This window comes from Talpa occidentalis, unplaced genomic scaffold, assembly GCF_014898055.3.
Source record: "Talpa occidentalis isolate TD23 unplaced genomic scaffold, MPIMG_talOcc4v2.1 talOcc4.8, whole genome shotgun sequence".
In the NCBI taxonomy this organism is placed as follows: Eukaryota; Metazoa; Chordata; class Mammalia; order Eulipotyphla; family Talpidae; genus Talpa; species Talpa occidentalis.
In genome coordinates this window covers 36580379-36604399 of record NW_023605194.1, presented here as the reverse complement: position 1 = coordinate 36604399, position 24021 = coordinate 36580379, and the positions used below count along the sequence as shown (strand labels likewise).

The 24021-nt window shown below is 46.1% G+C and overlaps 2 protein-coding genes across 4 annotated transcripts in view; one reads left to right on the top strand and one right to left on the bottom strand.

Moving 5' to 3' along the window:
- The window catches only part of ANXA11 (annexin A11), a 42463-nt gene extending 37861 nt beyond the window's left edge, over nt 1-4602 (top strand). For both annotated transcript variants that reach the window (XM_054689893.1, XM_037495611.2), the window contains exon 15: nt 313-4602. In XM_054689893.1, the coding sequence (XP_054545868.1) occupies nt 313-372 (60 nt within the window). In that variant the 3' untranslated portion in view covers nt 373-4602. The remainder of the gene's footprint in view (nt 1-312) is intronic.
- Nucleotides 2572-14213, bottom strand: PLAC9 (placenta associated 9). Of its 2 annotated transcripts, none has more exons than XM_037496680.2 (4): nt 14150-14213; nt 5189-5286; nt 3959-4095; nt 2572-3489 (listed from the first exon to the last, which is right to left on the bottom strand). In XM_037496680.2, the coding sequence occupies exons 1-4, from the start codon at nt 14211-14213 to the stop codon at nt 3444-3446; spliced, it is 345 nt and encodes a 114-aa protein (XP_037352577.1). In that variant the 3' UTR covers nt 2572-3443. The 2 variants fall into 2 exon arrangements, with proteins under 2 accessions (XP_037352577.1, XP_037352578.1); XM_037496681.1 differs by having other exon boundaries at nt 3447-3489; nt 3972-4095.
- Between the last annotated feature and the right edge of the window lie 9808 nt (nt 14214-24021).

Genomic DNA, 24021 nt, shown 5'->3' with positions numbered 1-24021 from the left:
TCCACTTCCTGAGCAGGACAGAATTGCATTATAGTCTAAACCCATCTTAGTGCAAATTGGTGGCCCTGGTGGGCTGTTTTAAATCTTTTTTCAATCCCCGACTTCGATCACTGGGATGAGTGCAGCCTTGTGTTGAAACGGGGTTGGGAGGCACGCTGACACTGCTCACCTGCTCTGGGGGCAGCGTGGGGGGACTTTCCCAAGGATCCTACCTCTCTTTGAGGGGGCTTAAGGCAGGAGAAAAATCAGGAGCCAGGCGACCAAAATTAACTGTACCCCCTTCACTCATGCCTCCCTTGTTTCTATGACCAGGGAGACACCTCAGGGGATTACCGGAAGATTCTGCTGAAGATCTGCGGGGGCAACGACTAAGCATGATTGGTGTCTGCCTGCTGGCAGTGGCAGTGCCAGGAAAAGGCCAAAACAATGTCCATCTATTTCTAACCCACAAAACAATCCCGGAGATTTCCCAATGTGGGCCTTCCACAGAGCCTCGGCCCCGTCCTCTGCCTGCCCCTCCTGACCGGCTGTCCTGTTCTTGTGCAGGACAAGGGTCAGGCTGAACTCTTGGGACAACTGTCACTCCCATCCCTCACAGCCTTTTGCTGCTAACGTAGATGTTTTATTTCCAGGCCCATGCAATCATTCCCTTTGCTGTGGCTGAGACTCTTGGCTTCATTTTAATCATATAATTTTTATATTTTTATTTAGGCAACTTTTTTTTTAATAGTCATCGCCAGACACAAGTCTCTTTGCTGCATATATATTTCACATGGGAGAGGTTGGGTGGGGCAGCACCATGTCCTCACTGAGAAAGGGGAAGATCATTACAGGGTGATCTTCGCATCTGGTGAGAATGTGTCATGGGCTTTGTTATTGCCAAACATACTCCTTTTTAGAGGGGAAAAAAAAGGCCAGAAAGTCATCTGTTCCTTCTTTCGTGCAAAACCATGAGAACAAAGCCAACTCCCTGCCAATAACAGAGTTTCTTGTAATTTGGAATGTGCCTTAAACCTGAATGTCGATAGCCAAAAGCTGTTTCTAAATTAAAGTCAGCCAGCGCTGGAACGTTCTAGAAATGTTATCCTGGTGCCAGCGTGTTTTCTTCTGCTTCGTGATTCTGCCCTGCAGTTCATGGGTTCCAACATTAGTAGCCAGTGAAAACTTATGTGACTTTAAATAAAAGTTTGTGGTAGGAGACCCTGAGCATAAGTAATTTATGGAACCTGGGTTTAAGTTCCCAAGAAGGGCAGTTTCTGAAATTATTCTGGAGACCCACACTGAAAGGGTGTGGAGACTTTGATCAGAAACAGATGCAGTGAAGTCCTCTGCAGGTGAGGTAGAGGACTGTGCTGTTCACCATGTCCTGCAGAAGGGGGATGAGTAGGAGGGTGTGTGCATGACCACTGGGGCCAGAGAGGAAGGTGGGCACCATGTGGTAGAATTGAGAGTCCAAAAGTGCACCCAAATGCCTGTGCTCTTTTGATTTTTGACAAGTGTTTCAGGACCATTTAGTGGGAGAGAATATTCTCCTCAACCAATAATAGAGGAACAACTGGCTATCTATAGGCAAAGGAATGATTTGGATCCTTACTTCATACCATATACAAAATTTAACTCAAAGTAGATCAAAAGAAATAAATGTAAGAGCTTAAGCTATAAAGATCTCAGGGTGGGGGAAAAGAGGAATAATATTCATGAATTTGGCAGTGGATTATCAGGACATACATACCAAGTGCACAAGCAATGAGAGGAAGATAAGCAGAATTTCATCAAAACTAAAACTTTTGTTTCAAAGTATACTGTAAGACAGCAAAAACACAACCTGTGTTTGTTTATCTATTTGTTTGTTTTTTTGTTTATACATGCACTGGGTACAGTCAGAAGCACGGGAGGGTGAGAGAATTCACCAGAGCCAGAGCGGGGAGCAGAGCAGGCAGAAGGACCGAAGCACACTGCTGAGGGGAGCAGCGGGCGGCAGAAGAGGTCTGCACGCCATGTGGGACCCTCCTCTGGTGGCCGGGGAGCAGCCGGGGATCGAACCTGCGCTGCAGAGGCTGCGGGTAGCTTCGCAACCCAGCGCTCAACTGCTGTGCCACCGGGGAGGCCCACAACCTGTGTTTGAATGGGACAAAATATTTGCAAGTCATGTGCCTGAAAAAAGTCTTGTATCTACAACACAAAGAATTCTTTACAACTCGGCCACAGAAAGACAATCCAGTTTTTAAAATGGGCAAAGGACCTAAATAGATATTTCTCAAAATACAAATGGCCAACGACCCCACGGAAAGATAGCATCGCTAGTCATCAAATAAATGCAAATTAAAACCACGATGAGATGCTCTTCTCACCTAATACATTGGCTATAGTCAGACAGTTGTGTGCATAACCACTGGGGCCATTCAGTTTTTCAATGTGGAAAAATTGAAACCCTTGTGTGTAACCTTCTGATCGGAATGTAAAATGGAACAGCTGCTTTGCAAAACAGTTTGGTGGTTCTTCAAAAAACAGTTACTATTTGACTCAGCAATTCCATTCCATTCCCTCTGAGAGAAATGAAAACACGTCCATGTAAAAAAAAAAAAAATACATCGATGTTCATAACAGCCACAAATGACCTAAATGCCCACCAGTTATTGCGTAGATGAATAAAATGTGGCACATCCATACAATGGAACATTATTCAGTCATAAAAGAGGATGAAGTACTGACACAGGCTACAACATGGACAGAGCTTGAGAAAATGCTAAATGAACAACGTCACAGAGAACCATATACTGTATGATTTCTTTTTATATGAAGTGTCTAGAAAAGGCAAATCCAGAGAAATACTACTGGTTTCCAAGAACTGATCGGAGGGAGAAAGGGAATGAACTGCCTAGTTAGGTACAGGGTTTCTTTTGGGAGTGATGAATATGTTCTGGAATTGGTCACGAGTGTACAACATTGTGAATCTACTGTAAGTTATTGGATCTGAAGTTTAAAAGTTGGAATTTCATGTTATGTGATTTTCACCTCAATGGAAAAATTTAAAGAACTTTATAGTGTGCACACAAATCCTCTGGAGATCTCTAAACTGTAGATTCTGAGTTAGGAGGTCTGGATGGGTCCCCAAATTCTTCATTTCTGACAGGCCCCCCGGTGATGGTGCTACTGCTCCTCCCTGGTCACATGTAACAAGGCCACTCCAAGGGCCCTTCTGCTGTGTCATCTTAATTCTGGACCTTGGGTGACCCCCTCTGGTTAGCCCCTACTCTGTGGAAGCACAGCCTGCAAGGGCCTGAGTGTCTCAGGGGGTAGGAGCCAAAGGAGAAGGAGCCGTGGTTGTAGGGGTCACTGTCAGCAGACACGGGGGGTCAAAGGAGTAGCTTTTATTGGGCACAGACTGAGGAGGGGTGTCCAGGGTGCACAGCGGCTCTGTCTCGGAGGGGAGCTGACGGGTATCACTTCCAGCTGCTGGGCTTCTTGCTCCCCAGACTCAGAAGTGATCTAGAAGAAAGGGGGCAGCCTTTGTATCAGCCAGCAGCGGGTATGAAGGCTCACTGCCCCCCCTCCCCGATCTCCCTGAACTGTGTGCAGGGAACCAGGGCTCAAGGAAGGAGCAGGGCGGCACCCACCACTGCCCAATGGGAGGGATGCCAGTCTTCCCTGTAGACATGGTGGTGGCACAGGAGTGGACCCTTGAGCTGAGGTGCAGGGAAGCGGCCTGGGGCTGTCAGGTGGTGCTGAGAGGGGAACTCAGCGTGAACAAAGCCAGTTCTTCCAGGAGCCCTGATGCTGGGCTGTGACAACCCAGGGCTGGGAGAAGGGGCAGACGACTCTTGGGGTGAGCTATGGGAAGCCTCATTTCTGCTCCGAGGAGGAGCTGGAGCCTCTCTGGATCATTAGGGCCACCCTGTGCAGTGGAGCAGCCCCACCATCCTGCAAGCCCTGCCCCAAAGGCTGTGGTCTCTGCTACCTGAGCTGCTCACCATCTCCAAGGAGGTCGGGGGTCGGGCTGAGGGGACCCGGGGGCAGGTTCCAGGCCAGCTCCTCCAGCTGACCCAGCAGGCCTTTCACTTCTGCCTCCAGGTGCTCCACTGTCTTCTCCACCGTCTAGAGCAAGGAGATATGGGATGGGAGCAAGGTGGGGACAGGCCGTCAGGATGAAAGGTACCAAGTCTGCTTGATTGGCCACATCCCAAAGATCATCTGTTGATGCAGCAGGGTGCAGTGGGGCGAGAACTGGGAGCCAGGGACCTGGGGGCTTCTCATTCAGACTCATCCCTCCCTGACTCTCAGCTTCCCGGGTGACAACATCCTAGGACTCACTCCTGGCTTGGCACTCAGTCACAGGTTTGGCATGAGCAACTCCAGGATTCCTTTTTCCTCTTTAGGACATCACCCCTGAGTACTCACATTCCTTTTGTTGTCCCGCCCCCTGGCGGCAATTCTGCCAAACGACAGGCTTCGGATTTTGAAATTTTCCTCATTCAGAGCTCTACTTTTTCTTAACTTTTTAAATGCATGGGCCCTATTAATAGAACAGTGAAACCAGCAGACCTCTTTAATTGATAAAGGTAAAATATGGGCATTCCAAGGACACCGAATGCAATAAAATGTTATTCAAGTATTAAAATTTTTTATATAAAAGATTTATTAATTCATTAAATAATATGAACTAGCATTGTGCCCAGCAGCTACTGTAATTTTGACATGCTTGTGAGGATAAATGTGTTGAGACAGAATCGATCATGGTAACTATAACGGGATGGCATGACCTGATTGCTGGTGCTGATGAGCCATGGTCCTATTAATACTGCTGTGGTGTGTTGTCTGTATTTATAATGAATGGGGATGCTCAATTTCAGTTAAGGGGTTATGACAGTGAAGTATAATTTTTCCCTACACAGATTTATGGGCCCAGATCACAATCGTAGCTATGTAACAAGACACAGTGACTGAATTTCTACCTTCTCATGCAATGATTATGTGGAGATCTCTGGTGGGTATTAGCAAGGCCCCAGGGAAGGCAGGGTTCCTTGAGGACTGGTCAGCCCAACAGCCCGAATGTTTAACTCTGTGGCCAGGAAGCAGGATCTGCAGGCATTTCCCCAGTTTTTCAAAGCAGGGTTGGCCAGAGCCCTATAAAGCCACCAGCCTGGCAGGTGTCCCTGAAGCCACATACCTCCCAAACCACCCTTATTACCTCCTCTATGACATCTAGACGGTCTTGGACAGCCATGATTCTGTCACACCCTGTGCTCCAGGCTGTGTCTCCTCGGGAGGGGATGGAGGGTTCAGCAGCTGTGGAAAACAAGTCTGGTCACTGTGTGGCCCTCGTTTTCCTACAATACTAGAGACTGCTGGAAGGCATGGGCTTCGAGTGAGCTGGTTCCTAAAAACAGTCACAAAGAGAACCTGTGGTCAGGATAGGAGTGTGGGGCAGCCCCACTCACTTGCCTCTGTGGCTACAGTCACCTCTAGCCCCAGGTGAGCTTCTCAAGGAGGTGCTGCCAGAACTGTGTAGGGAGGAAAGGTTTTAGCCAGGCAGAGAATAGTGTGGCTCAATGGACCATCAACCACCCAGAGAGTTTAGAGCATCTGGAAAGTACAGAGTGGGTAGGAGATGAGTCTGCAGAGGTGGTGCATGGACAGGAAGCCCTGAGGATAGAATTGCATCCCAGAGGCCCTGCTAAACCAATCCTGATACTTGTTTTTGGATTTTATTTTAATAAAAGAGTGTCATATATGTCAACAGAATGACACATCATCATATGTGTCACAGTGATTCACAGAAGAGTTACAGTCATAGGTGAATTTTTTTTAAGCCTTTTTTTTATATATATAGAGAGGCATGTTTTATTTATTTGTTTGTTTGTTTTGTTTATACATGCACTGGGTACAGTCAGAAGCGCGGGAGGGTGAGAGAATTCACCAGAGCCAGAGCGGGGAGCAGAGCAGGCAGAAGGACCGAAGTACACTGCTGAGGGGAGCAGCGGGCGGCAGGAGAGGTCTGCGCACCATGTGGGACCCTCCTCTGGTGGCCGGGAGCAGCCGGGGATCGAACCGGTGCTGCAGAGGCTGCAGGCAACTTTGCAACCCAGCGCTCAACCGCTGTGCCACCGGGGAGGCCTGATAGGTGAATTTTTTTTTTAAAGGGATTAGGGTTAGGGTTTTTTTTTTTTAAAAGATTTATTTATTTATTTATACAAGCACTGGGTACAGTCAGAAGCACGGGAGGGTGGGAGAATTCACCAGAGACAGAGCGGGAGAGCAGAACAGACAGACTGATGAAATACACTGCTGAGGGGAACAGCGGGCAGCAGGAGAGGTCTGTGGCGCCATGTGGGACCCTCGCCGGCGGCCGGGGATTGAACTGGCGTTGCAGAGGCTGTGGGCAGCTTCACAGCCCAGTGTTCAACCGCTGCGCCACCGGGGAGGCCCCATAGGTGAATTTTTTAACACAGAATGGACTAGAGGGATTTGTCTTTGAAAGCACAAGTTTACTGCATTAATCTAGGAAAGAAGGAAGAAGAGCTGATGAAAGCAGGCATAAGTAGAAAGAGAAAGGAAGAAAATGATGGAGATATTCAGGAGTAGCACTGACACTCGTGACCTGTTAGTGATATCCAACATCTGATGAGGGCTTGTCACATACACGTAGTATCTTCAGCAAACGTGTTACTCAGTCAATCTAATTACTATCCTCAATTTACACCAAAGGAGATTGATCACAGAGGGAGGAAATGTCATGTCCAAAGTCACAGAGCTGGTAAGCAGATCGGGGACTCAACCTGTTCAGCATTGTTCAGCTCACACTGCTTCCTAACCCCACCAACATTTACACCAGAAGACCTAAAGCCCTGGTTCTGAGATCAGCTTTCAGAGCTGGCTCCAAGATGCCTGTGGGGCATCAGAGTTGGCTGCAAACTTGGAGAATGCTGACACTCAAAGGAGGCTGTGACCTGAATACAGAGAGAAGCAAAGGACCTTACTAAAAGATGAAGTGGTCAGCATGGCCTGAAGACAAGAGTTGCCCCGAATGTTGGTAGGTCTTAGGTAAGGACAAAGATGATGAGTCATTCGCTGTCAATGAGAGTGTAACTGGTAGGTTGAGTCAGCAAAGGACTGAACTCCCTGCATCCTGGCCATCTCACCTCACCTCAGCAAGCTGGCCTTCTGGCATTCTGCCAGCACGCTTCTGCCCTGAGAGCTCTGGTGGAGAGTCTATCTCGATCCCAGGGGTGAGAATGGAGAGCAGGGACAAAGTTTCCTTCTCCTATAAGCATCTATTGTGGAGAATAGTTTGTTTTTTTGTCATTCTCCTTTATCTCTGTCCACTGAAATTAGCAAAGTCTCTTCAAAAGTCAGTGTTTTTGGTTTTTTTAATTTTTAAAAAAATGTTAAAGGGATACTTTTGGAGATTTATATGAAAATACAGATGAAATGCTTTGATATCTTGGATTTAATTCCAAATTTTCCAGGTTGGGGAGGAAGAGGAATGGGTGAGAATAGAGAGCAAACAAGATTGGCCAAGGCTGGTAATTATTGAAACTGGGTGATGGGGCCATGAGGGTCGAGTCCACTATTCTTTTACTTCGGTGTATGTGGATATATGGTTTGAAATCTCCCATAATAAGAGCCAGTTAGGGCCTCCCCTGGTGGTGTAGCGGTTGAGCACTGGGCTGCGAAGCTGCCCCCAGCCTCTGCAGCGCCGGTTCGATCCCCGGCTGCCGGCGAGGGTCCCACATGGCGCTCAGACCTCTCCTGCTGCCCGCTGCTCCCCTCAGCAGTGTACTTCGGTCCTTCTGCCTGCTCTGCTCCCCACTCTGGCTCTGGTGAATTCTCTCACCCTCCCGCGCTCCTGACTGTACCCAGTGCTTGTATAAATAAATTAATTAATTAAAAAAATAAAATAAAATAAGAGCCAGTTATCTGAGGGACCTGTTAGCAAAAAGCAGAAGCCGTTATGGGCTGTATGCAGGGCTGTAAAATGGTCAGGGTGAGGGGTGGTCTATGAGCCCCTCTCCTGTCAGGCTGTGCTCCATTCTGAGTCCCACTTGGTGAAAGGCCGTCTGACAGGCAGGAGCAGGGCTACAGGGGTCCGTGGGGCAGGGGCTCACATTGGACCCATTCATCTCAGCTGAAGAATTGGATGCTCAGTCTGGAGAGGAAGAAGTCAAGAGAGCAGGAAGAGCTATTCACACACAGCAAGGGCCTCCTGGGAATTTGGAGTCGGAATAAGGGTACATGTCCTCATTCTCTACCAGCTCTCCCTGGGAGTCTCTGGCCAAGTCTTTCCCCTGCTTCACCAGCCCTCTTCTGGAACCTGAACCACTCTCCCGCTAGATGTCCCTGGGACTTGAGGCAGGAGGAAGCAACGTCACCCTGCCAGCTAAATGGGGTCTGCCAGGTCTAAGTCACAGATGACATGAGTCCACTCCCTTCCATTGGCCTAAAACATCCTGTTCTCTGCATGTCTGCGATGAGGTCTAACTTGGCTCCAAAATGCCTCCAGGGAAAAGGCTGGGCTGAGGTTGCTCTCTGTATCACACAGCACTAATCCCTCACATCTGGAGGGAACTGTGCCCTGGGGTGACTGCATAGCAGTCCATGAGCTCACCCTGGCCTCCCAAAGAGCTCATCTGAGAGAGAGAGCTGGAGGTGGAGCCGGGACTAGGACCTCACAAGTACCCTCCACCACGTGCCCCCTCCCCACAGATCTCAACATAGGATGGCAGCAAACGCACTGAAGACTCTGTTCTTAACCAAGGTCAGTCATGCATGGGGTGGGCCTGAGGGACATGTTCTCCTCCATGAGCCTCTGTGGCCTCCTCTGTAACACTGGGTGGGCAGGTCTGAGGTCAGAGATGGCTCATACAGAATTCTGCTCTTTCAGAGCCTGCTAAGAGGCCTTAAAAATTAGCTTCAAGGACAGAACAAGGATGAGTCAAGGACAAGTTGCTCCTTGGACAAGAAGCTCTAGGAAGGCAAGACCTGGGTGACTCCCATTTCTTTGGGTCCTTGTATGCATGCATGTATGCATTCATGCACACACGCGTTCATGCATGCACATACATATATGTATGCACACACACAACTCTTGAAGTCTTGACTTCCTCACCTGCAGAAAGGACCATGGTAAAACCTGCTTCACTGGGATTTTGGGATGTTCAAGCAAGAGGAGGAATTGGAAGGCTGATGGATGGTCATGATGGATTTTGAACAGCCAGGACAGTGGTTCCACTGCTAGTGTCCTTTCCTTCCTTTGCTCCTGCCTCCCTTGCCCCAGCCAGTTGGGAAGTGGGTCTTTTTGGATGCAGTGCTGTTTTCCCTGGCCTGGCTCCTGCTCAGGCTTTGTGCACCTTGGACAGTGGCCATGGGTGGAACCGCCTGCTTTGATCAGAACAGGCTGCTGGTGGAGGCCGGAGGCTCAGGTGAAGACATTGGGCTAATTGCTCCAGTTAAAGAGACATGGCCAATGGTCTCCTGCCCTGGGTCAGCAACTATGGCCCTTTGCCCATTTACAGGCAGATTTTTTGTATCTGGAACCGAAAGTGCCGCATCTCAGCTGATTTCTGTCATGCTAGGTAACGACATTTTCTCATTGGTGGCCTTGAAAGGAGCAGTGGTGCCTTCTGAATCATCAAGACAAACTCTGCTTTGACCAGCAACACTTGTCACTTGAGGGTTAATTGTATTTAACCACATTCAATACAACAGAATAATAAATTTTACTACATTCAATATTTGTATTAAAGTTGTACTAAAATTCAATGGTTTTGAATTTTTTAAAGCAGAACACTATTTTAAAAAAATCATATGAATAATTCCAATCTGTGGAATTGTTCTGGCTGAAACAGAAGAGGGGCTTGGAAGACCCCCAAGGAAGAGCACAGATTCTGAAACTGTCTTATTCTATTTGGGGAGAGACATGTGCTGACCCCTTGGTCTCTGGTCATTTTCAATGTAGATTTAGGTCTTGCTGATCACTTGGAAGGTTTACCAATGTCACCCTAATACATTCAATAGCTAGTTAAATTAGGATATAAGCTAGGCCTTGAAACAAAGAGCCCCATCAATTTCATACCTGTTTCTTTCTTTCCTGTATATCAGTTCAAGGTGGACTGGATGTGGTCAGACAGCTCTGTTCCCTGAGTTCATACAGAAATCCAGACTCCTATCATGGAATCCTGCTTTGGTTTTTAATCCACTGAGTTATAATGTACTAGAACATCCTAAATCCCTATAATACTAAAAGTCTAAAATGTCATCCAGGATAAACCTCTGTCCACATGCCGTGATAAGAATACAGGCTTGGAGGCCCATCTCCACAGCTTACTGACTGTGCTTTTTGCCTTCCTCACCAGTAAGGAATGGATTTGCCCTGCCCTATCCACTTTGTGGGACTGCCATATATAATCAAAGGGGTCCTCCACTTGAGGATGCCTGGAAACTGCCAAGGGATGTGCAAATGCACAGAGGGCACTTACCAGGAGGGCTGAAGGCTGACCCAGGCAGTGAGAGCTACCCAGGTTTCTGTCTCTCTACCTGCAGGCCAGCGCTCCTTCACATAAAGCTCCAACCCACTGGGTCTCCTCAAGATGGGGTGGCATCTGCTCTGGTGTTAAAACTGTGCAGGGATCCAAGGGATGCTTGGGACAGGGTTTTCAAGGGCTCAGACTGGCTCTCTGTTCTCTCTGTAAGGAGCCAATTCCTTCTTGAATCCTTGGTTTCTTCACCTCTAGATGGGGCATAATCATACACTTTTTTTGACACTACTATTGATTAGTCATTACTTATCACATGCCAAGCCTTTAGTTGAGTGCCCACATGCATTATCTCACGTAGTATTCTATCTGTGAACTCAGCACGCTTACCTATCTTCTTTGCAGATTAGAAAACCAAAGTTCAGAAAGATTGACAGCATGTCCAAGATTAGAAGACCAAAGATCCCAAGATAACCCAGCTTGGAGGTGGTGGGACAGGATCTGAATCCAATCTGCTTGACCGTCTGTGGTACCCTGGTAGTGGTGTGACACATATGTTAAGGGCCTCCCATCTTGGGATCTCAACCACCTCTTCCATGAAATGAGGGGTTGAACATATATGGCTTAAAGGGGACCTGTACACATGACTCCTTTGCAGTTGTCTTGATGCCCCACCAGACCCCAAACATATACCTTGGATCAAATTGTCTTTGAGTGGTTCACTCCTCACCAAGATCCATATTTGTAAGAAAAAATACCACAATCCACAACACAGACCTTCAGCATCTTCCTCTTTCACCCAAGGCAAAAGCAGAATCCCAACCTCCAGCAGATGTCCCAGGGGCCTGGGAGCAGCAGTGCCAGTGAGAACTACCTCAAAGCATCCAGAGCCCAAGGCAAAAGGACTGGACTCCAGGGCACCAGAACTAGAACTAGAACTAGAACTAGAACTAGAACTAGAACTTCTAGTCCTGGACTCCAGGACTAGAACTCAGCTGGAGCCTAATTTTTTAAAAAGTCTTTACAAGTAACACAACTTTGCCTCATTTAATATATAAAGAACATTTACATATGAATATGAAAAATCCTAATACTATAAGGAAAAGTCTAAGACAATTCACAAGAATTAGTAAAAATTACCAATATGAATTTGAAGGAAAGTCCAGTCTCATAGGAATCAGAGAAATGCAAAAAAAACAAAAACAAAAACAAAAAAAAACAATAAAAACCACCTTAAACTAATCTGGCAAAAAGAAAATAAGGTCTAGCTGAAATGAGATCAGGCCTCTGGATCTCACTATTCAGGAGGAACACTGACACCTGGGGGTTGCAGTCAACTGAAATATAAACAGGGCAGCCTTTACAGGACAAACACTGTTCCTTCAGCAAATAACTTTTAAGAATAAAGGGAAAAGAGAACATACCTATTAAAAGAAATTTAATAGGCATTATCAACCAAAAGCCATGGATATACTGCATTTGGATCCCACAAACCAGATATAAAAACATGACATGATTAGGGACATTTGAAGGACTGGTGGTTGGATAATGTTAAGGAATTTCTGTCCATTTTAGAGTGTGATATGATATTCCAGTTATGTTTCACAAGGGTATTTGTCTTTTAGAAATACACTGAAAATAATTATAGCTGAAAAAATGTAACTCTCAGAATTTCCTTCAAAATAATCCAGGAAGGGGGGAGAAGGTAGGCATGATAGACGAAACAAGACTAAGCAAGATAGATCCTTGCTGAAACAGGGTGGTAGGCACCTGAGGGCTCCTCGTACTACTCCGATTTTGAAACCAAAAGATCTCAAAATCAAGTCAAGAAAAACAATGGTTGTTGACCAGCGAATATGTTTAAAATGATAAATTCAATTGAATAAAAGCAATGGAAAGAATACATTTTAATAACACTTAAAAAAAGAACAATGGTATATATTGTCTGATGTCTGATATATACTAAAATGGATGAGCTCCATGTGAATTGACATTAAGATGTTTATACTTTTCTTTTTTTCTTAATGTGTAGCAATAAACAAGCTGGAAAGAAAGCAATGTTCAATAAGTTTGAAACTAAAGTGTATATACCAGTCATAGCTAAAGGGACACAAAAAGTCAGCCTTTTGTGGGTGGCTCCTCCCTCTAGGGGAGCACAGACTTGGCTTTGTCCTCTCAACTCCTGGAGGTGGATACTTGGCGGGGAGGTGGGGGCAGGGAAAAGGAAGGCCTTGCATTTGGGGGCTGGGCTTTATGCTGGGCAGTGTCCCTGCCATTCAGTACTCAGCCACTGAAGAAGCCATAGTTGAAGCTCTTCCACAGATGGAGAAGCTGAGGCTCAGAGAGAGCAATGGTGCTCTCAGAGGAGCAGAAGTGATGTGGATGCCTGTTCCCTGCAGGACCTTCCCATCCAATTCCAGCAGCCAGCTCTGCAGGGTAGGGCTCATTCTCCCCCATTACAGAAGAGGAAACAGCCTCAGAAAGATGAAACAAAAAGCTACCCAAGATGAGCACAGGCCTGGATCCTTTCCTTCCACAGGCACACTCCCTGAAATGGACTGGGGCAAGGGCTTCCATCTAAATGCAGGGCACTTTGCCTGGGTGACTCAGTATCCACTGTTCCAGGTGAACAGGGACCCGCTTGGCATGGAAGCAAAGGCCAAAGGGGCAGAAGGTCTGGACCCTTGGTGAGGGCTCTGCCCTGGCACAGATGCAAGCCCTGAGCCTCTCCCTCACCTGCACAGCTGGGACAAGCATGAGCTGCTCTCTGGCCAGACCTGCATGAGATGACGGGGATATGGGACAGCGGCTGTGAGCTGAAAAGTGCTGCGCAATGTGCAGAGCCTGGGGTGATGTATGAACACCCTGTGTGCATGTACAGTAGGTACATCGGCAATCCAGTAAATCCTCCACAGGAGTCACAATGAGCCTCAGCTGGGAGGGAACAGAACTAAGACTGCTGTCAAGGGAGGTAATGGGGATGGTGCAAGGTATGGAGCACCCTGCCCCTCACTCACCCAAGGCAGCCCAGGCCCTCAAGAAAGTTCACTGGATGCCCTGAGACTGACCTCCTCACTAATTACAGAACACCTCCCTCCGGCCACTAAGTGGGAAGCAGTGGCCTTTCTCCTGGAGCCCGCCTACCTGACCCTGACTGACTGCTGGGCTTTTGGAGCAATGCCCTGTAAACCAGGCTGGACTGGTATGCATTCGGTCATCTGGAGAGACCCAGGCTCGGGGTGGGGTGGGTGGGGTGGGTGGGGTGTGCCCCGACCCTGCAGACCTGACCTTCCTAGGATACTTGTATCCATTCATAGTCATTCTCTCTCCCCTCTTCTCTCGTTTGTCTTTCAAACTCCTTTCTACCCCTCACTCACAGTTCATACCCGTCGGGTTATCACCAGTCTTTCTGTCTCTCTCCCCTTCTCTTTTTACTCTCTCTCTCTCTCTCTCTTTCTCTCTCTCCTCTCTAATCCTCCGGACCCCTCTGCCTTTATTTCTTTGCTCTTTTTCCGTCCTATTTTCTCTCACCATCTTTCTGTCTCCCTCCCTGCATCTCCCTTTCTCTCCACCTCTCTCTCCCTCCCTCTAGCCCTCTCCCTCCAACACTAGAACATTCCCACATCACCCTCCCGGGGCTTAGGCCCGGCGCGCCCCGAGCCCGGAACCCCACTCACCCGCAAAGGCGCCCGCAGCGCGGAGCACGGCGAGCCCGGCCAGCGCGCACAGCAGGGGCCGCATGGTGCCGGCCCGGGCGAGCGCAACGCGGCGTCTGCCCCTGGCCTCCCTCCCCGGGATCGCGCCGGCCCGCCCGGAGGAAATGCTCGCAGTGAGAGCCAAAATTCCTGGGCGGCTCCGGGCTTTCTGGCTCGAACGAACCAGAGGCGCCTCCACACCCCCAGGGGAGCGCCCAGCCCAGAGACCCCGCGGGCCAGCGGAGGGGCCGCGCTCTGAGTCGTCCCCCGCCCCCCCAGGCTTCCGGGGGCCCACAGAAAGGGTGGGAGAGGCCGAGGGCACAAGCTGCAGGCGGCCACCAGGGCCGGGGAGGGGGCGGGATTCTTTATGAGCCCATTTCACAGATGCGCAGGCTGAAGCTTGGCGCAAAGAGCAGACCTCCGTGTCACCCACAGTTGTGACGCAGGACCCGAACCTCTCCGGGCACGGAATTTGGAAACTGTTCTCCGTCTATGAATAAGTAGTTAAGTCTAATTACATCAACAGTGTTTGGCCCTGAGAGGGAGATTGCAATGTGGTGTCCGCCTTCTCTAGAAACTTTCTGGTCTGGTGAAGGAATAACAGTCATGTTGCAAGAAACTTTTCACACGGATATATAATGAGCATGTGTTGAAAAGTTTATTTTACTCATTATTAACGAGGGGACCCGTAAGAGCTTACGACCAGTCCAAAAAACAAACGCAGATCTGGGATATTGGCACGAATATAATTGGAGGGAAAACTGGCTTCTTCCACATAGGGGCGGAGGAGAGTAGTTGAACCTATAAAAGGCAGAATTTGCATATCTAGAGACAAGAATTATTTTACATTGATCTCTATAATTTACAGGCCAAGAAAGGCACAGAGACCTAATAGAATCAGAATACGTATCCAGCAAATACTTTAGCTGAATACTACATAGTGTACCAGATAATACTAGATAGTCTTAAGTAGACTGGTGGAGGATTTGAAAGAAAATAATTCACATTTTCACATACTCTGTCTTCGGGGAGTTCACCCTCTAGAAACCACCAAAATATTAATAAAAAGTACCTAAGTGTTGCTTGACTTACTTCTACATATACCACCTCTTTGATCTGCTCTGCATTGCCAGGAGGGGTGCATCATATATCCATTGTGCAAATCAAGAAATTGAGGCTCAGAGAAGTCAAGAACCTTGCAGATAGTCACACAGCTGGGATAATGCAGCATCAGGAATTGAATCCAATGCTGCTGCCTCTGCAGCACAATCCTTAGACTATAAACCGTGTCCCTTAGAATTTAAACTGTGTCTCTGAGTGCCTGGTTATCTTTTTCCATTCTAAGCAAGCCCAGAGTAAGAGCTGGGTGGTTTTCCAATGAACTTGAAATCATCTCACCGCCCTCCAGCTTAGAATACAATGGCCAAACCCTCACCCACAGGACACACACACATCCAAAAAGGAAAAAAAAAAAGCTGTTTTAGTGAAAAACAAAAACAAAAACTGCAACCCTAATGATGGAGGACAAGAATAGAAAAACTGAAGAGGAGGCCTCACAAGACTAAAGCCTGACTCATGCAAGGAGGTGGGGGTCTGGGGAATAACATGACCATTAACCCAGCTGTAGAGGTTGTGATCCTTAGGCACCAGTGCCTTATCACAAAGCAGGAGACCTAAGCAGGATCAGACTTCTATAGGGAGTGGAGCACAGGCCTGAGGGGAAAGATATGGAGATTGGGACCACCCTGGAATCTCTGGCCCCTTTCTAATTTTGCCTGTTACCCAACATCAGCAATAAGCAGGCCACTCCACAGAGGAATGACAGCTCCCAAAGAGAAAAGGACTATATCAATGCAGTCTCTGCACAGGCTCGGGGCAGCACTCCCACTGCCCACATGTGACTATGCAGGCGCATCTTTTCACTGACCTCCCTCAGCAGAGGCTGCTCTCCTCAAGGCCGCCCGCCTGCAACCATGCAGGCCTCTCTTAGCAAAACCTGTCCCTTTCCCATTCCCTAATAAACCTGTTCTTTAAATATGACTAACGTCTCTGCCTCATGGAGAAACTTGCCTGGGCACTCGCCGCATGCTGCTGAAAGGGGAGCTCTGGTGAAACCTTTCCCAGAGTGAACCCAAGGACCCCACACTTTACAAAACCACATCACTAACATCTGTGCTGCTGAGCGTTAGCTGCCCCTTTTGGCGGTTAGGGGAGCGCACTTCTCTCCAGTCCCTTTAGAAAGGATGTCTTGATCTATCAAGGTCTCCATTAGGGTTCATTAGTGCCCCTGCAGCTCCAGGTTCATTTCTACTCCCTCCTTCTGAGCAAGATAATAATAGCATCAGGCACAACAATTCAGTTCTGAGTCATCAGATCTTGGATAGAGACTTGGATTTAACTTTTTTTAAAGTCTTCCTGCAGATTAGGATGGCCAGATGAGCTGGCTCCGTAGCAGGATTTATTTCAGGAAAATGCCAAGAATTTCTCATACATTCCTTAGTAGTGTTGCCAGGTGGGAAGTTGTCAAGGAACTGCCAAACCCACAGGGATTCACGCAGCTCAAAATGAGTGGGCTACCTAATACCTAACACTTTGAATTTTCAATTAAAAAACAACAACAACAAACAAACAAACAAACAACTAATACAATACTGTCTTGTAGTGGAGTCACTAAGTGTTAAAGGTCATAGAACAAAACATGAAACTCCTCCTGTCACTAGCTCCTCAAGCCCAGTGATTCCAATTGAGTCCCCTCAGCTGAGGGGCTTCCAGCTCCTTGTCTATACATTCTCTATTGATCTAATATACATTCAGACACAAGCAAATATACTCGGGATTGAATAACAGATATTTTTAGGATTTGCTTTCACATTCATATTCATCTTAGTCATAACATCAATTCTTGAATATCATTCTATGTCAGCGCACATAAATCCATTCCATTCCTTGGAAGAGCTGCAAAATAGCCCACGAGTGGATGCACCATCATTTATCCAGCAGATCGTAGGGGATTCATGTACAATCAGGAGTTTGTTTGCTCCCTGGCCTCCAGCCTCCCCTCCTCCTATAAAACATGCCTCAGTGAACATTCTTCTGCATGTATCTTCACATACATGTTACATACTTATGTATTTCTACAAGGCTACATTCTTGGAAAAGAAATCATTGAGTCAGAGGACCTTTTACATTTTATTGGATGTGACCAAAAAAACTGCTCACTGAACCCATAGGAGGGGCCAGGCACTGAGAGGAGAGCTCCAGGGGGCACCCATCTACCCTGGAGGCTGTGTTGGAGTTAGGCTGCATCATCTCCATGAAACACTTTTAGAGTGAAGTGACCTATCTAGCTTATAGATCTATCTAGCTTATATGTACATTCTCCAACACTGGATATTTGTCTTTAAAATTTTGGACAGGCCTCCCCTGGTGGCGCAGTGGTTGAGCGCTGGACTGCAAAGCTGCCTGCAGCCTCTGCAGCGCCGGTTCGATCCCCAGCCGCTGGTGAGGGTCCCACATGGTGTGACAGACCTCCCCTGCCTCACCCGCTGCTCCCCTCAGCAGTGTATTTCGTCACTCTGCCTGTTCTGTTCCCCGCTCTATCTCTGGTGAATTCTCTCACCCTCCCATGCTTCTGACTGTACCCAGTGCTTGTATAAATAAATAAATAAATCTTAAAAAAAAAAAAAAAAAAAGAATAGGGAAAAGAAAAACAATGATTTCTTTAAAAAAAAAAAATAAAATTTTGGACAATTTGATGATGACAGATATTACTCTGTATTGGGTTGTTGTTATTTTTTTTTTACATGCTATTTACTATGAGTGAAGTTGGTCTTAAATTCCCTAGTCAACTACTTTTTCTATTTCCCCTCTTTTTATTTTCTGATGAGTAATCTGATGCTGTTCTATATGCTGTCAATATTTTACTTCATTTTCTTCTGTCGTCTTTAACTTTCCTTATGCTGTCTTCCATCACGTAGTAGTTTCAGGTATTTTGGTTGCAAAATATTTCAATATTTTCTTTTATGGCTTCTAGATTTTATAACCTGCTTGTGATCCCTCACATCAAGACTATAAAAATATTTTCCAATATTTTCTCCAAATAGTTTTCAGATTTTTAAAAAAGGTATAATTTATTCCATTTAGAACTTTTATGTGTTGCTAGGAAAGATTCAAACTTAAAATTTCCCCTCCCAGACCCAAAATTCCTAATGTTCTTTATTGCATCATCCATCTTTTATTCACTAATTTGAAAATAAAAAAATTGTTGGTTAACTATTCATTTTCAAGTGGAATTCCAGAAAAACAGCTATCATGTCTGTCATATGAACAAAGAAACAAAAATTAAAGACCTTATAATTTCAATAAATGTTGAAAGTATTAAATAATGAAATTCAATAGTCTCTAAGAAGCAGAAATACAAAACTCTTAAGACATAGAAACGAACATTTCCTTAACAAGATAATTATTTTATCTTAAATAGTTCACACATGCGTACAGGAGAAAGGAGACAGGCATTATTTATTAAGACAGGAATGAGGGGGCTCCCGTGTGGCCTAGGGATTAAGTCTCAGCACTATAATTTCTGTGGCCTGAGTTTGTGAATTCAATACAGGCCAGGGAGCTAACCCACATACGGTGCAGCCCACTGCTCCCCTCAGCGGTGTATTTCTGCTTGTTCTGCTCCCCACTCTGTTTCTGGTGAATCCTCTCACTGTGCCCCAAAACCCCTGCATCTCTGGCCTACACCCCAGTTCTTCTACGCAAAAAAAAAAAAAATTAAAAGAAAAGCCAGCAGTGAGAGAAAGATGCCATATCACCATTATTAATTATACATGGTTTGATCAAGGCAATAAAGTACAAATAAAAAGGAGACAAAATATTGCTGTTACAAGATAGAGCTGCTCTCTTAGAAAATCCAGTAGAACTAAAAGAACTACTTGAATCATTCCAGAAACTGGCTGGATTTAAGATGGTGTTTGGAAATCTATTTATTTCCTCACACCAACAGAAATCAGCCTAAACACACAGAGGAAAAGTCTGGGCAAGATGATAGTAAGGTCCCAGTTTGCTTACATCCTCCTTCCAACATTCTCTAGAAATGACGGATGAAGTGAAAAATAGAGGAAACTGACATCAGTTGCAGGAACTAGGGAAATATGCCACCCAAATGCCAGGTCTCAAAGCAAGTTAGTGCCACTGGGATTAATGACATTAAGTATCATTTATTACTATTCTGCTATTTGCTAAACTTTGACCCTGTATCGTGCTGTGCACATGTTATCTAACTTAATCCTTGCACCAATAAACCTATAAAGTAGGTGCCCATGTCTCCATTTTGCTAATAAGGGCTGTTTTGATCAAGGTTAGATGGTAGCAGACCCCAAGTTGGAAGTCAGGTAGATCTGATTCTGAAATTCAGGCTCTTAAGTACTGACAGGCCTCTTGAGCCTCAGGCCCCAGGTGAACAACTAGTTACCGAGGGAATCTGAAGGAAGGTGGCGGTAAGAAGAGGCAAATGGGGTGCTGGGGGCTCAGGGTGGCCAGTCCTTATGCCGGTTAGGGGGAGAATACCGTTAGCTGCCTGCATAAATGAAGTGCTCTAGAGCTGAGTTTCTCTTTCATTTCCTGCTTCCATTACCCTGGCAGGTAGCATCAGATTCCACAGTGAACCCAGTGTGAGGCTGCAGAAGGTAGGAGGTGGGCTGAGCTACACGGATACCACACAGACAAGTGGGATTTGCTCTCAGGCGGTGGAACCTCCACAGGCCAAGCTGCAGGGACCTCCCACCTTGGCTCAGCACTGCAGGCAAACCTGGCAGCAGTTTGCTCCCCTAGCACATGCCCAAGGCAAAGGGCCAGGAGAAGCAGGAAATAGGGCTGGCCATCTCTCTGGGGGCTGCTGAGGGGGAAAGGCACTTGCCCAGCCTTGGTGTCTGGGAGGGCCAGAGCTGCACAAAGATTCCTTGTCTTCTTGTCCTGGCACAGGCACCGACCTAGGAAGGCCTCAGCACCCTGTGGGCCAGACCACCCCCTCTCTGTGTTGACGGACTAACTCATGACTGCACTAGTTATGGCCAGAGAAAGGAAGCTTGTGGGTATGGGTATCTTTGTTGGGGGTAGAAATGGGATGAAGGGGCCTCCCCGGTGGCGCGGCGGTTGAGCGCTGGGTTGCGAAGCTGCCGGCGACCTCTGCGGCGCAGCGGTTCGATCCCCGGCTGCTCCCCGGCCACTGGAGGAGGGTCCCACATGGCGTGCAGACCTCTCCTGCCGCCCGCTGCTCCCCTCAGCAGTGTACCTCGGTCCTTCTGCCTGCTCTGCTCCCCGCTCTGGCTCTGGTGAATTCTCTCACCCTCCCGCGCTTCTGACTGTACCCAGTGCTTGTATAAACAAAACAAACAAACAAACAAATAAATAAATAAAAACATGCCTCTATAAAAAAAAAAAAAATGGGATGAAGGATGGGTGACCAACAAATTGGGATTTAGAAGGTTTTTTTTGTGCTTAAAAAATCTATCCCGTTTCTTGCTTGTAGTCCCCAATCCTCGAAGGAAGGGGAAATCCACTCCTTACAGGGAGTCAGTCTTTGCTCAGTCAAGTTCAGACAAGAACACCTTGTCCTCCTAGATGCCATTTGAGAGACATTTCAAATGAATCCCTTGCTTGATGTAAAGATTGAATAGTCTCTATGTAAGGAATTAGATGGCAGAGTCTATTCTAAATATGTATGTCATAGATTGATGGGCTTACTGAGAATACATTGATGTCAGCAGGAGATTTTGTTCTGGTTCTGTTTGGAGCTTGCAATCAAAAGCCTGTGAATGCTCATTACAGTCATAGGTTTTGGAGTCACGGGAATCTAGGTTTGATTCGTGATTCTACCACTTGTTAAGATAGTTAACAATCTATGTATGTAATTTCCTTATGCCTCAGTTTTCTGAGAAAATGGGATGGCAGCACTTACCTCTTGGGGGTTAAAGTGAGGATTAAATGAAAGATGGTGAGCAAGACTCTACACATAATGCCAAGCACAAAGTGGGCGTGTGTAATGGTTTTTGTTAACCTAGGAGCCGTTCTGCAGGATTCTTGCAGATTCAAAGGGTATAATGGGATCGCATTAGGAATCCCTGCCTCTGGCTTATGAGTGTTTTACATGACAGGATCCCAAGACAACACTAGTGACCCATTGAACGTTGTAATTTCGTAATATATTTATTTTCAGTTTCCTAGGAAATACTCTGTAATACCCAGAACATAAGCCAGGCAAACTCTTTAGCTGTGCAGATGTTGAAGTTTCACAAATGCTATAAATCCCTCTATTCTGTGTACATGTGCAAAGTATTATTGCTGTATTTTTAACAATGGCAAGAAAGCCCCTGAGTTTGCAAAGTGTTTACAGTATTTGTATATTGCTATGGATACTTTATCAAAGGCAGGCGCCAGTAACATGAACAGGACGTAGGGGTTTAGGGCAACGAACAATGGTGGAAACTATTTTCGCAGTTAATGCATCATTCTTGGGTAATATTTGTGAAATACTTGGGAGGTGATGTGTGCTGTTGAGAACATTACTTTGGATGTTTCACTCATTCCCACTGTAGGGAACTTGGTAAAAACCTGAGAAGTGAGATATCTAGGTCTGCCATCAAACTGGCTTTGGTGTGATATTGGTGGTTACCTTGCTCAGCTTCACCCAGTGTGAAATGCTGCGGGGTGAGGGTGTTTATTCGAAGATCTCTGCAGTCCCTTCCAGCAAAAACATGATCTCATCTTATATCCTGAGTAGTTCAATAAAATATTAGCTAAGTGGAGCAAGATTAACTAGAATTTTGGAGGCATCCCAAATGAGCTATGCTAGTTGGCCAGTCTGAATGTTTTTCTGTTGTTTAGATGTGCCTTTTTCTCAAACCTGTAGGTTCCAGTTGACTATCTCACTGTCTTGAAGACAGATTTTTTTCACCCTTCAAGGGAGCAACATGAAACGTGGGTAATTTGACTCTTATTGGCATATTGTCAAGAATTAAATGTTAATCAGATTAAATTACCAAGCTCATATTATTCTTATTCTTCTCCAGATGCCAAATTTTAGTAACAACTGATAGATTTATTTTTCATGGAAAAGGTAGTCCATGATAACTCAGTCCATGCTGAATCCTCATTTTTTGGGATGTGAATATTAAATCTTAGAACAGGACAGGATAGTATCTTTAGATTTGAACATCAGAATGCTCTTCCTGGTCCATATTTTCACTGGAATCCTAGGGAAGTTGTCACTCTGATGTCAATATCTTTTCCTATACCTCAGGGGAATCTGGTTAAGTTGGACTGGGTTTATTCGCAATCATTTGAACGGAACCAACTCTTAGTCATTCTTTCTAGAGAAATCCCAGAGCCCCTGGCAGCTTTTGGTTTGAAATATTTTCTCCAGTTTGAGTGCACATTGATCTCCTATGCTCACTAAGTGCCATGGTGTGTCAATGGCAATGCTGTGCCCTCCTGGGCCACCACCTTCAGCCTCAGGATTTCCAGGTGGGCAGAGCTAAAAGTAAAAGGCACAAAGTGTTTGTCCTCTCCAGTGTCCTGAGCTGGATTCTGACATTGTTGTGATAATCACAGTTCCTGGGTATGTGCTTGATAAGAGGAACAACAAAACATCACAAGTGATCAGTATTGGACACTTCTTCATAGAGTACAAAGCTTTGTAGCTTGGTGACAAAGCCATTGACTTATGCTATGCTACAGTCACAGTCACCCCTACTGTTTGTGTTTTGACTCATTACTTGGGCAAGTGAGTTTATGGTTTTCTTTCTGTGGGGACACAGCAGAGGAGCCAGGCGTCATAGGAGCAATAGCTCAGCTAGATGTGAGTTACTGTGGTTCCCTGAAGAACATGGAGGAGGTCTGGAAATACAAAGAACAGATGACTCCATTGTTCCTATTTCATATGATCATTAGGAAACTAGAGATGTAGCCATTATACTCCTACCACAGGGACTTTCCGTGTAAAGGGTTAAATGAGTATATTTAGGGTTGGAGGGCCAGTGAAAGAAAGGAGTGGTTTACAGGGGTCTTTGACTTCATTGGGTCAGTTCCCTGATGTTATCCCTTGAAGGTCCATCAACAAACAGAAGTATTGATTATTATTATTATCATTGTGATTATTTCTATTATTTTCTTTCTTTGTCTGGTTAGGAGAAAATGGTTTCTAATATAAATTTCCCAGAAAATTCCTAAGTATTTATGTTAAATCACTTGTTATTTTATGTTAAAATAGAGAAGGAATTAGCTTAAATAGAAAAAAAAATCATACAAACCTTGAGAGTTAAATTTCTATGGTCGGCTCAGGAAAGTCAGAGCTGGAAATATCCCAGAAACAGGGAAATCAGAAGTCTAGGGTCCAGGCCTCCCCTGGTGGCGCAGGCGGTTGAGTGCTGTGCTATGAAGCTGACGGCAGCCTTTGCAGTGCTGGTTTGATCCCAGCTGGCTGGTGATGGTCCCACATGGTGCGCAGACCTCTCCTGTCTCGCCCACTGCTCCCCTCAGCAGTGTATTTCATCAGTCTGCCACTTCTGTTCCCCACTCTGTCTTTGGTGAATCCTCTCACCCTCCCGTGCATCTGGCCTGTACCCTGGTTCTTGTATAAAGTAAATAAATAAATACATCTTAAAAAAAAAAAAGAAGTCTAGGTTCCACTTTCTACTCAAGTCCCACCTGATCCACCCACCTCTGAGACTGTCCTGCTTTGGCCTTCATCAAGATGCCCATGACCTTTTCTTATCCAAACTCAACATAATGATGCTTCACCACTATGGCTGCAATAGAAAACAAAGATGTCTCAATATTCCTGTTTGTATTTT

Coding starts and splice junctions, on each gene's coding strand:
- PLAC9 (XM_037496680.2), bottom strand. CDS start 14,213: ATGCGGCCCCTGCTGTGCGCGCTGGCCGGGCTCGCCGTGCTCCGCGCT. Junction 4,096..5,188: donor GTCTAGATGTCATAGAGGAG/GTAATAAGGGTG, acceptor TCCTTGCTCTAG/ACGGTGGAGAAGACAGTGGA. Junction 3,490..3,958: donor GGAGATGGTGAGCAGCTCAG/GTAGCAGAGACC, acceptor CCTTTCTTCTAG/ATCACTTCTGAGTCTGGGGA.